The 13,073-nt window shown below is 36.0% G+C and overlaps 1 protein-coding gene across 25 annotated transcripts in view; it reads right to left on the bottom strand.

The window, feature by feature from the left end:
* The window catches only part of RALYL (RALY RNA binding protein like), a 728,119-nt gene that overhangs the window by 62,484 nt on the left and 652,562 nt on the right, over positions 1-13,073 (bottom strand). For all 25 annotated transcript variants that reach the window (XM_055286644.2, XM_055286654.2, XM_055286638.2 and 22 more), the window contains one exon: positions 2,454-2,611. In XM_055286644.2, coding sequence (XP_055142619.1) covers positions 2,454-2,611 — 158 coding nt within the window. The remainder of the gene's footprint in view (positions 1-2,453; positions 2,612-13,073) is intronic.

The following is a 13,073-nucleotide window of genomic DNA, read 5'->3' as shown; positions in this document are numbered from 1 at the left end:
CTGGCATCATGCTCAAGTACATCATGGCCGGCTGCCCCTTGTTTCTGGGTAATCTCTGGGATGTGACTGACCATGACATTGACTACTACACAGAAGCTCTGCTGCAGGGCTGGCTTGGAGCAGGCCCAGGGGCCCCTCTTTTCTACTATGTAAACCAGGCCCGCCAAGCTCCCTGACTCAAGTATCTTACTGGGGTTGCACCTATAGCCTATGGCTTGCCTGTCTCTCTGCAGTAATCCCTTGGAGCTATCTTATTGATGCTGGAAGCCACATGACTATTCTACCTCCAAGCTTAGATTTAATCCTTAGGATAAATCCTTTAAAGTGATTTTCCCCAGTGTTTTATATGAAACATTTCCTTTTGATTTAACCTCAATATAATAAAGATACATCACTTTAAAAAAGTAAGTAAAATTAACACAATTATAATATGCTGAATAGATTTTAAATGATCATTTGTCTTGATTGTCCTTACAAAATCTTTTTATCTCATAATTTATCTTTCTACCTATTGCTTATCTGTATCTTTCCAGCATAACAGAGATACTCTAGGATGCACAGTTCCAAAGAACGATTGCTGCTAAAAAATAAAGCACATCACATTTCTTTCAAGGCATCTCTAGTTTGTATTTAGTAGTCCGATTTTCAGATTTAGCCTTTTTTCAAGACTGTTGCATCTTACAAACACACACACACACACACACACACACACACACAACACATAGAAAGAAAAGATGAAATTAAACCTCATGTGTGATTTACCATTGGACTTAAGGATAGATTATTATGTTACATGTTGTAATGGTTACAAACTGTAAAGTCTTTTCACATTATTTCTCCAAGTAGCTGACTTTGGCAATTTATCTTTCTGTAAAAATTCCTTCATTGTTTATTTTTTCCAACGTAAGAAACAAGTCATTGAAATTTTCAACATTTGGAGACTTTTAAGAGATAGAAACTTGTGTATACTCCACACTGGGGTGACCTAACCTCCAACGAGTTGCTGCAGAAACTCCTTTTATTACTAAGACTCAAAACAGAATTCATATTTATCTATCTACAGAATAGATACATGAATACATAATTACATAGAAATCCATAAATCTATTTAGTGTGCTATTGAAGTTAGTTAGGTCTACAAAGTTTGTTGAGTACAACAAACTTTAGCCTTTTCAGAAGCATCAGTACCTTCCTGCATTTTGAACTGCATTTTGTAAAAACAAAGTATTTCAATAGTGATTCTTTCTCAGTATAGCGCTGAAATAAAAGGCAGTGTTCTACAGCAGATAGCACGTAGGCAAAAGAACTAAGAGACTCTACTATGTCTATTAGCTATATGACTTTCTGTGTTTACTCATCAATAAAACTGGGATAATAGCATTTGCCTTACTTGTCTTAAATGGTTGGGATGCAGAGTAAATCCAAGTCTCTACAGCGGCTTACCAAGCTGCATTGGAACTTGCCCTGTGTCTAACTCTCTGACCTGATCCCCAGCCAGACTTTCTCTCTCTGGCTCGGCTCTGTTGCAGCCACACTGGCTTCCTTATTGTTCCTTGACTATTCAACTTAAGGTCTCTGCACTGACCATTTTCTGTCCACAGAATGCTCTGTCTCTGACAGCTTCAAGGTCACTTTCTCTTTTCCTCACATCCTTTAGGTTTCCACTCAAATGTCACCTCGATCAATGAAATACAGTGTTCCCAACTTTCTCTATGTGTTTATTCTTTTACCTATTGATCAGCTTATGATCTGTTTTCTGATAAAAGGCAATCTCAAGGAATATGGGAAATTTTGTTATCCTTTCTTTAGGAATAATATTGTAAGAACAAATAAAATTTTTTTCTGTATGACTCCACATAAAAATTTAGCGATGTGTTTAGTTGGAAAGTTTGTATCACTGCTTTTTACTAATTAATGTGAAACTATGCAAATATTATTTTACTTTTTATGACATTAAATATATCTTCAGATACATATATCTTATCATAATTTATCACTGTATGGTAAATTATGCTTTTAACATCTCTATAGTTTGCCTCTCTTAATTGCTCAAATATTCAAACCATGAACTAATTTTGTATGTTTCTCTGAAAAGACAGTTTATGCACTCCCTTTGGAAGTAAAATTATTTCTTCATTAAAAGCAACATATTATATTTCAGTACTTTAATATATCACAAGCTAAGCCAAGAGCACAGTGTTATTTGCTCTGATAAAATACATTTCAAATTGGTCCTGGGTTTTTGTTAGATATGTTTGTGTTTGTCTCCCCTACTGCAACACAGTGTGGTGGAAAGCAGAGACCATTTTTTATCCATCTTATGATTTTCTAATACTTTATACATAGCAGGCCCTTCATAACTATCTGGTTAATTTATTGAATATAGGCATTCGTGCAATGATAGTTAATCACCCCCTTCTTTAAAGAGAAATAAAATGAAGGACATTACTTACATTTTGAGCCTGTTGACCCACTGGCAGTAGATCTCGATCCACCTTTCATGGAAAAGACTCCTTTCCCCCTGCGAGTCGTTGTGACTGCCACTCTGGGACGCTTCAGTGGAATTACTGCACGGGGAGGTGGAGGCACACGCCCGTGGTAATCAAATAACCTTTACAAAACACAAATGGGACTGAGAGTTGGTTTGATGCCCGAGAGTTCTGTCAAATATGTGAAATGATTAACAGAATGGCCTGGTAGAAAATTTCAATAAATGTTTTCTTTCTGTTGCTGTTCTCTAATATTCAGATGCAGGTATTTATTGGCAGATTTAATTTTCACTAAGAAAATAGGATGCTAACATAGTCTATGGTTTCTGGACTTTAGAGTGTGACCTCCAAAAGGAACTCATTTGTAAGGTATGAAAGGACTAGGAGCTTTGCTCCGACAGTACCATGCAATTTGTTGAAAATATGCTGACCTTCATTCCTACATATATTTCTTTGCTTGGTAAAACAGATTTACACTGCTTATGAACAGAAATATTCCTCTTACACATCAAACACTTATTAGCACATTAGTTTAAAAGAGGAAAAGATCTTGCAGAACAGGAACAAAGAAATAAAATTACTGTTCGAACAGTAAACAGCCCAGCAAGATAAAAAGTAAAACCAGCTTAAAGAAAACAGCTATGAGAGACAAATCAATATGGTGCTTCAGCTCACTTTAAGAATCTTTTCAGTAACAAAGGCTCCTCTGATTGCAGACAAAAGGAGACAGTTTGAATGACATGAAGCTAGCATGAGGATAAAACTGTTGACTACTTACGGTGGGAAATATTTATCAAGATATCTTTTAATTATTCTGACCATTCGCTAGATGTGCAAATTGAGACTAGAGATATTTTATAGATATTAAAAGCATATTTAACAAAAAATCAATAAAACTTAAAACCTTTGCTGAAAAGTGAAAAATGATATTCACCACAATCAATTAATTTCCATTAAACAATGAAAGGAATCGAGGTATAAGGGTTAACTCATTTATAAAAATATATAATTCATAGATTCAGAAGCTTCATATTGTTTATACTGCATCCACATATACAGCAAATTTTTATATGACAGCACATTTGGGCAACCTAAAAGGTCAATAAAAAATACTGGGATACATTTCCTCATTTTCATGACTATTTTCCAGTGAACTAGACATGTAATTACATTATTCACTATAAAGAAAATAGCATTATTGACTTAGAATTATGATTGTTACATATTTTATTGTGACAGAATAAAATATTGGATTATATTCTTATAATTACTTTAAAACAGTCAATAAAAACAATCTAATATGAAAGTCAGAAATGAGAAACTAGAATGGGAAGAAAATAAAAACAAGTTCTATAATAGGTTAATTCGTCAAATTACATCTTGTTTATACATACAGATGAAAATGTGATCATCTCTTTTTAGGAAATAATATATGAAATATAATAAAAGTTAAGATATACTGGTTTCCAAATATTCATTTAGAGACATTTAAAACTATTATACTGTGGGGTGAGGGAAGCGCAAAAAGCACTATTAAACCAAATTTAAAACAAAATTCCTTAGTACTAAGAATATCTCCTACATTAGAGACTTAGGGTATTCAAAAATGATTTAGAACATGCTGGGGAAAAACTAAGTTATCTGGAAAGGAAAAGAAATGAAATGAGACAGAGTTCAAGAGGGGTGCCATCTTCTGTGAATAAGCAAAGTCCATTAGAGCTGAAGAACAGCTAGCAAAGAACAGGTCATGAATGTCAACACATAATAGTTTACTTCAAAGAGCACAGGCGGGATGAGGCTGAAAAGGGTTATGAATATCATCCATACCACTAGGGGCTTGAGAATCAAAAGGGTCAGCTAGACCTGCCCCTCATTTCAATCACAAAACAAGGTCTACATTAGTTATTTATAAGTTGAATTCACAGAGCACCTTAAGTCAGTGAACCAAAATACAAAGGCACTTTGCATGAGCTATAACACCCAAAACTATTGAGCGAAAAGAAAATATGGCAATTGACTGATATCTTCTAGAGTAGAAGTTGCTGCTTGAAATGAAAGGCAAGCTCTTTTAGCAGGACCATTTCCCTAGACACCAATGTGTAGTTTTACAGGTTCATTAAACAATCCAATCTATAAATTGGGTTAAGAAAATCTCTAAAACACAATCAAAATATGTAATGATGTAAGAGTGCTATAGTAAAAATACAGGCCAAGTAAAGTTCACTATATTCACTGCTACTTTAATTGCAATGTAATTTAATACTATTTTTATAGGAAACAAAAATGTTCATCAATAGTTCTATTGCTTCCCCCAGCCAAGGATTAGCAAATCTCCAACGGTGGCATGGCCTGATCTTATGCTGAGAAAGAGCCATGCTTGCTCACTGTATTTATGATATGCTTTTAGTATGGGGCATACATTTTAGTAATATACTTAGTACATTACTAAACAACTTTCCTTTGGTATACATTCCTATGGTGAGTGGCCTGTTCTCTGAATATTTTAGTGAGCTACTTCAAAGGAAAATGACTATTTTTCTTTCTCTCTCTCTTGTTTTTTGAGACAGAGTGTCACTCTGTCACCCAGGCTGGAGACCAGTGGTGTGACCTTACTGCAACCTCTGCCTCCTGGGCTCAAGCAATTCTCCCACAGCCTCCCAAGTAGTTGGGACTACTGTATGCCACTGCGCCCGGCTAAATTTTTTTGTATTTTTTGTAGAGATAGCATTTTGCCATATTGCCCAGGCTGGTCTTGAACTCTTGGACTGAAGTGATCTGCCCAACTTGGGCTCCTAAAATAGTGGGATTATAGGCATGAGCCAGCAAGCCTGGCTGGATGACTTTCACCAAGGCAGCGGGTAACATTTTACCAATTCTTTCTTCCACTTTGATGGGACGTTGGGCAGCATCAGGACTTAAATATTTTTATGTGATAGGTCATTCACAAAACAAAATTGGGAATGGGTGAGGCAGGAGAATAGGGTCTAGAGGCAGGGAACCTAAGGCTGTTTCATGCTGACTTCCTAGAACGAAATAAAAAGGAAAACCCCACCTTTCCACGTCCAAGTAACAAAAGGACCAGAGGCTACTCCCTTTGCGCCCCTCCTCATCCCGCCACCTTTTTCTGCATGGCCGATGAAAAATTGAAAGTACCTCTGATTGGTCCCCTCCTGCAACCAATCGGACTGATTGTGGGCCACTACTTAATATACATAGGGTGTACTCCAAGCAACCAATGGGAAACCGGTAGAGAGTATTTAAACCCCAGAAAATTCTGTCACCAGGCTCTTGAGCCCTTATGCTCGGTTGGCTCCCACCCTGTGGAGTGTACTTTCATTTTCCACAAACCTCTGCTTTTGTTACTTCATTCTTTCCTTCCTTTGTTTGTGTGTTTTGCCAAATTATTTGTTCAAGAACCTGGACATCCTCCACCAGTAACATGGGCTAACACGAGGCCATAATTTTTAATTTTACAACTTTTAATGGAGCTGAAGACTTTCTTAATTTTCATTGGGCACTCTTGAGTCAATTAGAAATAAAAGGAGGGAAGACTGGATGTTGTCCTAATGTACAAAAACATAACAAGACAAGGATAGAAAGCGGGGAAGGTTTTCTGGGATTGCAAGATGGGATATAGGGGTTCTTCAAAATACAGAGGGAAGTAGGTGAAAGGCAGCCCAAGAAAGACAGGTATTGGCCTTCTCGTCAGAATTCGGCCTACAGTAAATCAAAGAAATTTTGCCTTTATCAAATATTAGATTGGCAAATAGTATTGAAACTAAGGAACTAGTTCATTTAAGATTATAGACTGACAGCAGAAATGGCAATCCAGCAGAATTAAAAGCAATCTAAATCTCCAGGCTAGTTAAAAGCTTTAATTTTTTTCCTTCCTCTTGTTTTTCTTGTTCCTTACTGTTTGGGGTTATATTTCCACTCCTTTCCTTTCATAGCCCTTAATTTTCCCTAATATTTCTTGGTCAGGATAATTTTCTCCTAAATACTTACTCATCAAATAGATAATGGTTTATAATGAAGCCAAACATATAATAATAATTCTTTCCTCAAGGTCCATTTTACGGTGAAAACTCTAAAACACCTGCTGTCAAGTAATGAATTTAAAAAATTCAGTCCAATTTTAATAAAACCAATTCATGGAGACAATTTGAGAATTTAATTTATTTAATAAACGTTTCTATTTTCTATGTGCCCTTTTCTTATTTTGCCTTTTAATGCTTTAAATAATATCTGACATATGTAACTTTATTAGCTAGCAAAAGCTAAAAACTGGTAATATTAATTTTAATAGTAGTTTATTTGATAAAATAGACAACTTTTCTCTAGGAAGAATAAGGACATTTGATTTCATCTACTGTTCTTAAATGATAAGTGTTTTTGGACAAAGGTAATTTAATTTAAAAACTAAGTGCCTTTTGGACAAAGGCATATTAACACAGCGAACATTATTTTAAGTGTCTTTTTTAAAAAAGAGCTTGTTATTATTAAGCTTTAGCAATAATCAAGTAACATTTTGGGAAAAAGAAGTACATAAAAAAACTACAACTCTAAGTCTCAGACCCCAGAACAACTACTATAATCCTTTAATCTTTTTTCTATAAGCATCCATATTTTTCACATAATTGAAAACATAATATATGTACAGTCATGTATTCTAGCTCATTCTCTTTGGTTTGTATTAAAAACATTTCTCAGGCCTGTTAAATGGTCTTCGTAATGTTTATTTTAATGGCTGTGGGGCATTTTCTCAGGTAGATACACCACATTCTAATAAATCATTACCTGATGGCTAAACTTCTGACTTGATGCTTATATTTTACTGTCAACAAACGTGGTTTAAAACACAAGCAAAGAAACTGAAAATGTAATATGTGTGTTGTATTTTATTACTGAATATTAAATTTTCATTTTAGATTAGTAGTAACTTTAAACATTTTCTGGTATTTACCTGTTTCTTTCTAGATTGCCCTCATGAAAACAATTCTTCCTTTTCCCTGTTCATGAATCAAAACTTATAGTTACTAAGTAGTTGATGCTAACAAAAATATTTGGTCTTCCCTAGGGGGCTAAAATTTCTGGGCTACCCAGAGGCAAAACCTGAGAACAAATTCAGGGCCATATTCTCACCAGGACCTTTCAGTAGCTCTACAAAGATCAGTCACCAGAGGACCAGAGAAGATCTTGCTCCATGTCTTGATTCAACCTCCAGCCTTCCTTTTCATTACACTTAACTTTGACAGAAGTATAGTATATAAAACCAAAGTAAGGTGCCTATTCATTTCTAAGAAGGGATAGATTTGAAATCTACACAAATAATTCTTATAGGCCGGTAGTGTATCTGTTCCCTGTACTGTTTTTAAACTACTCAAAATTCATAAACTCTGCCTATAATTTCTACTCTGACTTCAAATAAATCTTTGGTTACAGTTGAATCAGAAAATAATTTTAAAAGGCACACTCCACCGGAGACCAGTAAATGAGTAAATTCCATTGCTCTTTTTTGTTATTAAATTTTCCAAGGTTTTCTGTGAAGTTTTCTCCCTGGATAACATGGAAATACTTCTTGAACATGCTTTTAAAGGCAAGGTGATTGCAATCTTGAATGATCTCTTTTGCAATATTTTGATTCTAATATAATCTCTGTATTTTGTCTAACATTGCTAACTGTACATTTTGTATACAGCTTTGTGTAATTAAAAATTTAATAAATTCAAATGGTTGTTATGGGGTTATAAGCCACTAAAACGGTTTTCTTATTTAATTCTTATAATTCTATAAGATCAGTAAGTAGTGTTAAGCCATTTTGCCCATGAAGGAAACTGGCACAAAAAAGAGATGACTTCTCCAAGCTTAACCAGTCAACACATGTGCATCTAGGCCTGAAATTCATGTCTTCTGACTCCAAATAATACCATTTGTCAAGTGTACCATGCTGTTACTTTCAAACATTTCAAATGGAATACCATACTACCAGAGGATAGTTCAAATTTGCATAATAAAACATCGTTTCTTGTTAATGTTTTCCAACATTCATGAATATATATTGTGCTCTCTAATCAACTATCTGAAACAACTGTAACTTGACTTAGTGTTCTTGCATTAACTGCAAATCTAGTAGTTTCTTGGATCAATTAACACAAAGTCAAAATAGTTCCAGAATTGAACAGTGCCTATTTATTTTGGATCACTTAAAATGTATACGTGTTTTACATAGAGGTAAAACACCTGTGGCATTTGTTTTTCTCTGTTAATAAGTCTCCTTATCACTGGAAGTTATAAACTGATCAGTGCTCTTCCTAACATTATTGAAAAAAGAGGTTGGATTTAGACAGCCAACATTGCAGAAGTTAAAAACTTTCCCTAGGGAGATTAAATATAATTTTAGGTATACATCTCCTTTTACTTTATTTGTTAGAGTATAAATACTTATGTTTAATGGATTAACATACAATGTCCTACCTTTAGAGTCATACATGGACCTTTAAAAGAAAATGCCATTCAGTGCTGTAAATTATTGGGCAATGCTTTGTGTAAAAGAGAAAAGATAAGAATTTAGAATAACCACTCATCTACTCTTTAGTGATACTCTTCATGATCCCTGAAACCATGAATAGACAGGTCAATGAATCACAGTAAGGTGGAACATTGTGTAAAGAAGTAAGTTTTCTAAGCTAAAACTATCTAAGGGTTGGAAACCCTCAATCACATTAGAGTCTCCAAAGCTGGCAGAAATAGTATGACAATATAATGTGGACATATGTCAGTTATTAAGCTATTGTTTCTTGGTTTCAGACCTGCCCTTAGCCACAGATGGGTTTGGAACTCTGAAAACCAGACTTCCGGAGGTGAGAGTTAGGGTTGGGGTTGGGCAGCTAGCTCCCTGCTGGGCTCAGCCAATAAAGGACCTAAGAAAGAGACTGCAAGGCTGAAGCAAGAAAAAGGGACCTGCTCCTTCTTGTTTTGCTTTTTATTTGTGTTTTGGCTTCCTGCTCTTTTCAGGATTACCCCAATGTAGTTTCTTCATCCTGGCAACAACAATTCATTCCAGTAGCAGCAGCAGAATCCAGTCTGAGTAATTTTGCAACACTTGGAGAACAGCCACTCCACGCTCCCTCAAAGAACCCAGCACCTGTCAGCCCATATCCCCATCTCAGAGATTTGGGTGTCAGCACCACAGGTTCTCCTTGTGGACTCAGACACAGCAGCACCATCTGAACAGAATCTCCTATGTATAGTTTCAGCTCTGGTAGGCTCTTTTTCTACAGCAATTTCTGAGATCCCAAATCTTCCTTTGTTTCTCCAGCCCTAGAGGTGGTAGCAGCTTCCTGCAGTCGCTAACTCCAGTATATCACAGTGTTGTCTTTTTGCGTTTTCAGTTCTTTAAAACCGAGTTAACGAGTTTCTATATGCAATTAGCCCTGTTATACATAAGTAGTGTAATTTCTGTTTTCATGACCTAAACAAGCAGCATGAGGTTAACAGAAACAGCTCAGCGCTCTCTGCAGGCAAGTATGATCAGCTGCAGCTGGAATGCTTTGGGGGCGTAGGAAAGGGAAAACGGAAGACAGAATAATCCAGAGATGTCTCAAATAAGCTATTATGGAAGAAAAACTGACCAACCAGTTTGTTTCTCAGTTATATGGACACTGCTGTATGAATGTCAATATGAGAAATACATCTACCATTATTTTTTTCTTTTTCTTTCTTTTTTTTTTTTTTTTTTAAGACAGAGTTTCGCTCTGTCCCCAGGCTGGAGTACAGTGGCACCATCTCGGCTCACTGAAACCTCTGCCTCCTGGGTTCAAGCAATTCTCCTGCCTCAGCCTCCCAAGTAGCTGGGATTACAGGTGCCCACCACCACACCTGGCTAATTGTTGTATTTTTAGTAGAGACGGGGTTTCATCATGTTGGCCAGGCTGGTCTCAAACTCCCCACTGCAGGTGATCCGTCTGCCTCGGCCTCCCAAAGTGCTGGGATCAGGCGTGGGCCACCGCGCCTGGCCCCATTATTGTTAATGGTTACTGTTAACTGTTAATACTAGCTAATATCGATTAAGCACTAAAAAATACCAGGCATAATGCTGATCATTATGTTACCTCATTTAATTCTTAGAATGATTTCATGAGTTAGGAATTAATTTCATGCTCAGCTACCAGAGGACATAACAGATTTTGTGATATTAACTAACTTGCCCAAGTTTGCACCTCTACTAAAAGAGAGAAAAAAAAACACACAAATGCAAGAAGACTGTAACTTATGAGAAATGACTGTGGATTAGTAGTGACTCTGTAAGCTATGTATCTTGTCCAGCCTCTCCATTCTGTTTTGATTTCATGGTATTCTATGTTTATAGGGAACTCTTGAGTATATCCACTAGTGGCAGATGCTTATGTCTTTCTTAGCCAAGTGCCAAAAATGGAAAATAAACTAATGAGAGCACAGACTGCTCAGACAGTCTGTTAACAATACAACCATACTGATCTATTTCACACTTATATGTCAAACAGATTGTATACAACACAAATAAATGATTTTGAAAATTGTTCATACTGTAGCTAAGTTCTTGTATAGTAGAGAGTCACCTGAAAGCTACAGCCTCTCTAATTATTTAACTATTTAAGGCTCTTGTTCTTTGGCAAGTAAGATGGATCTATTGATTATCTATCTATCTATCGATCTATCTCCATCCATCCATCTATCACCTATCTAATCTAATGATTTTATTGAGCTAACATTTCTAAATAGTAAAATGCAAATCCTGGCTTCCTTTTAAAGATGAGAAAACTGAAAACCTGACTTGCCTAAAGTTACAAGGCTAGTTACCATGTCAGAGGCATTCAAACCAGATCGACTCCATCTTGAGTGAGGGCTAGGAAGAAAGAGGCTGGGACTCGCTGGGCTGCATTCCCAGGAGGTTAGGTATTTATTCCTAGCCTCTAGATGTTTATGGTTAAGAGAACAGATTAATAATGTTTACTAAACAGACCCAGGCCCAGGAATGTCTTGATATCTCCATATCTTCAGAACAAAAGCATTCCTAATTTTGCTTTAAAGATAGTCATATTGATTCTTGCAAAATACAGTAATTAGAAAAATTAATCTTTTATCACAAACCCTTGTAGTAGAGCACACCTCCCCATGGTTTTTGTTGTTGTTGTTGTCCTGTGTATAAACAAGTATTGTACCTAGGGCAGGCGCGTTCTTCCTCTTGCTTTTGGGAATACTGGGAATACTCTGTCTATGGAGTAGCTATAGTTTCACCACTTTTCTTAATAAACTTGCTTTTGTTTTGTGCTGTGGACTCACCCTGAATTATTTCTTGCAAGACCAAGAACACTCTCTTGGGGTCTGAATTGGGACCCCTTTCCGGTAACAACCAGAACTTGGGTCTCCTACCGTGTAGAGTAGAGTAAAACTCCATGTTAGGTGGAAATTCTTTAAATGTATAAGGAAGTCACATGATAGAAAATAAAAGATGCTAAAAGGGTTTTATATAGACAGAGTATAAGACAATGTATGTTAATTGAAAACTTTATTCATAGCAAGTGAAAAAAAGCTATAGTAGAAAATGTCTTTAAACTTGTCAAAAACTAACATTTTCAAATAGTATAAAAATAGTCTAGATATCCTTCCTTAATAGTAAGTGGGATTATTTTAATGCTGCCAGATGTTTGCATCACTTTTAGAATAAGTTATGATAAGCTTCTTAATATTTAAAATGTATTTTATAGAAATTATAAAATGCTTTGTGAAAATCATTCTTAAAAATTATTTTTTTTTGTCAGAAAAGGATAACTAGTGAAATAAGTTGCTTAATTCAGTAGTTTGAGCATAGCAGCAATGAAGTTACAGTTGTGGGTCTGATTCCCAAGTAGGAATCAGCATAGCTCCATAGGCTGATATTGCCCTCCCCATTGTGCATATTCACGTAGTTGGTTGTTGAATCTAAATTGGATGCCTAGATTATGATCATAGTTCTGTCACTAATTAGCTGGGTGACCTTGGGAAAATGACTGTGTCTCTAAATCTAAAGAGATGAATTAATAATACAGAGTATCCACTATGTGTGAGGTTTACTGATAGTCCCCAAGGATACAAAGATAAGCAAAATTGAACATTGTTCAGGTGGGGGAAGGAAGACAGACATGAATCAAACCCTGCAGAAAGAAATATAGCAATAGAAATTAGGAGAGGTGCTGTGAAGTAACAGTGCTGGGTGCTGAGCGAGAGGAACAGAGGAACCTAATTTAATCTGTGAGGGATGTTTGTGCTGAGATCTGAAAGATGAGGAGTCAAGTGAACCAGGTGGTGGAGGGAGGTATGAGGAGATGGAACAACACAGAGAAAGGACCTGAGGCAGGAAGAAACATGGAATTCTTGTGGAACTTACAAAAGGCCCTAGAGGCTGCAGCAGAGAAAATAAGACCCTTTCAAGGATCACAGTTTCTTCCCCTTTAAAACATCTATTGAAAACTTTTTTCTAAGTTTGCATTTTTATACAGTACCTAAGGGTTTTTTTGTTGTTTGCATAATACTCATAATTAAAGGCTTAAAATATATTTACCTCAT

Source organism: Symphalangus syndactylus, chromosome 7, assembly GCF_028878055.3.
Source record: "Symphalangus syndactylus isolate Jambi chromosome 7, NHGRI_mSymSyn1-v2.1_pri, whole genome shotgun sequence".
NCBI classification, from domain to species: domain Eukaryota; kingdom Metazoa; phylum Chordata; class Mammalia; order Primates; family Hylobatidae; genus Symphalangus; species Symphalangus syndactylus.
Note: the sequence above shows the minus strand (reverse complement) of the source record. Positions and strands in the feature narration are given on the sequence as shown.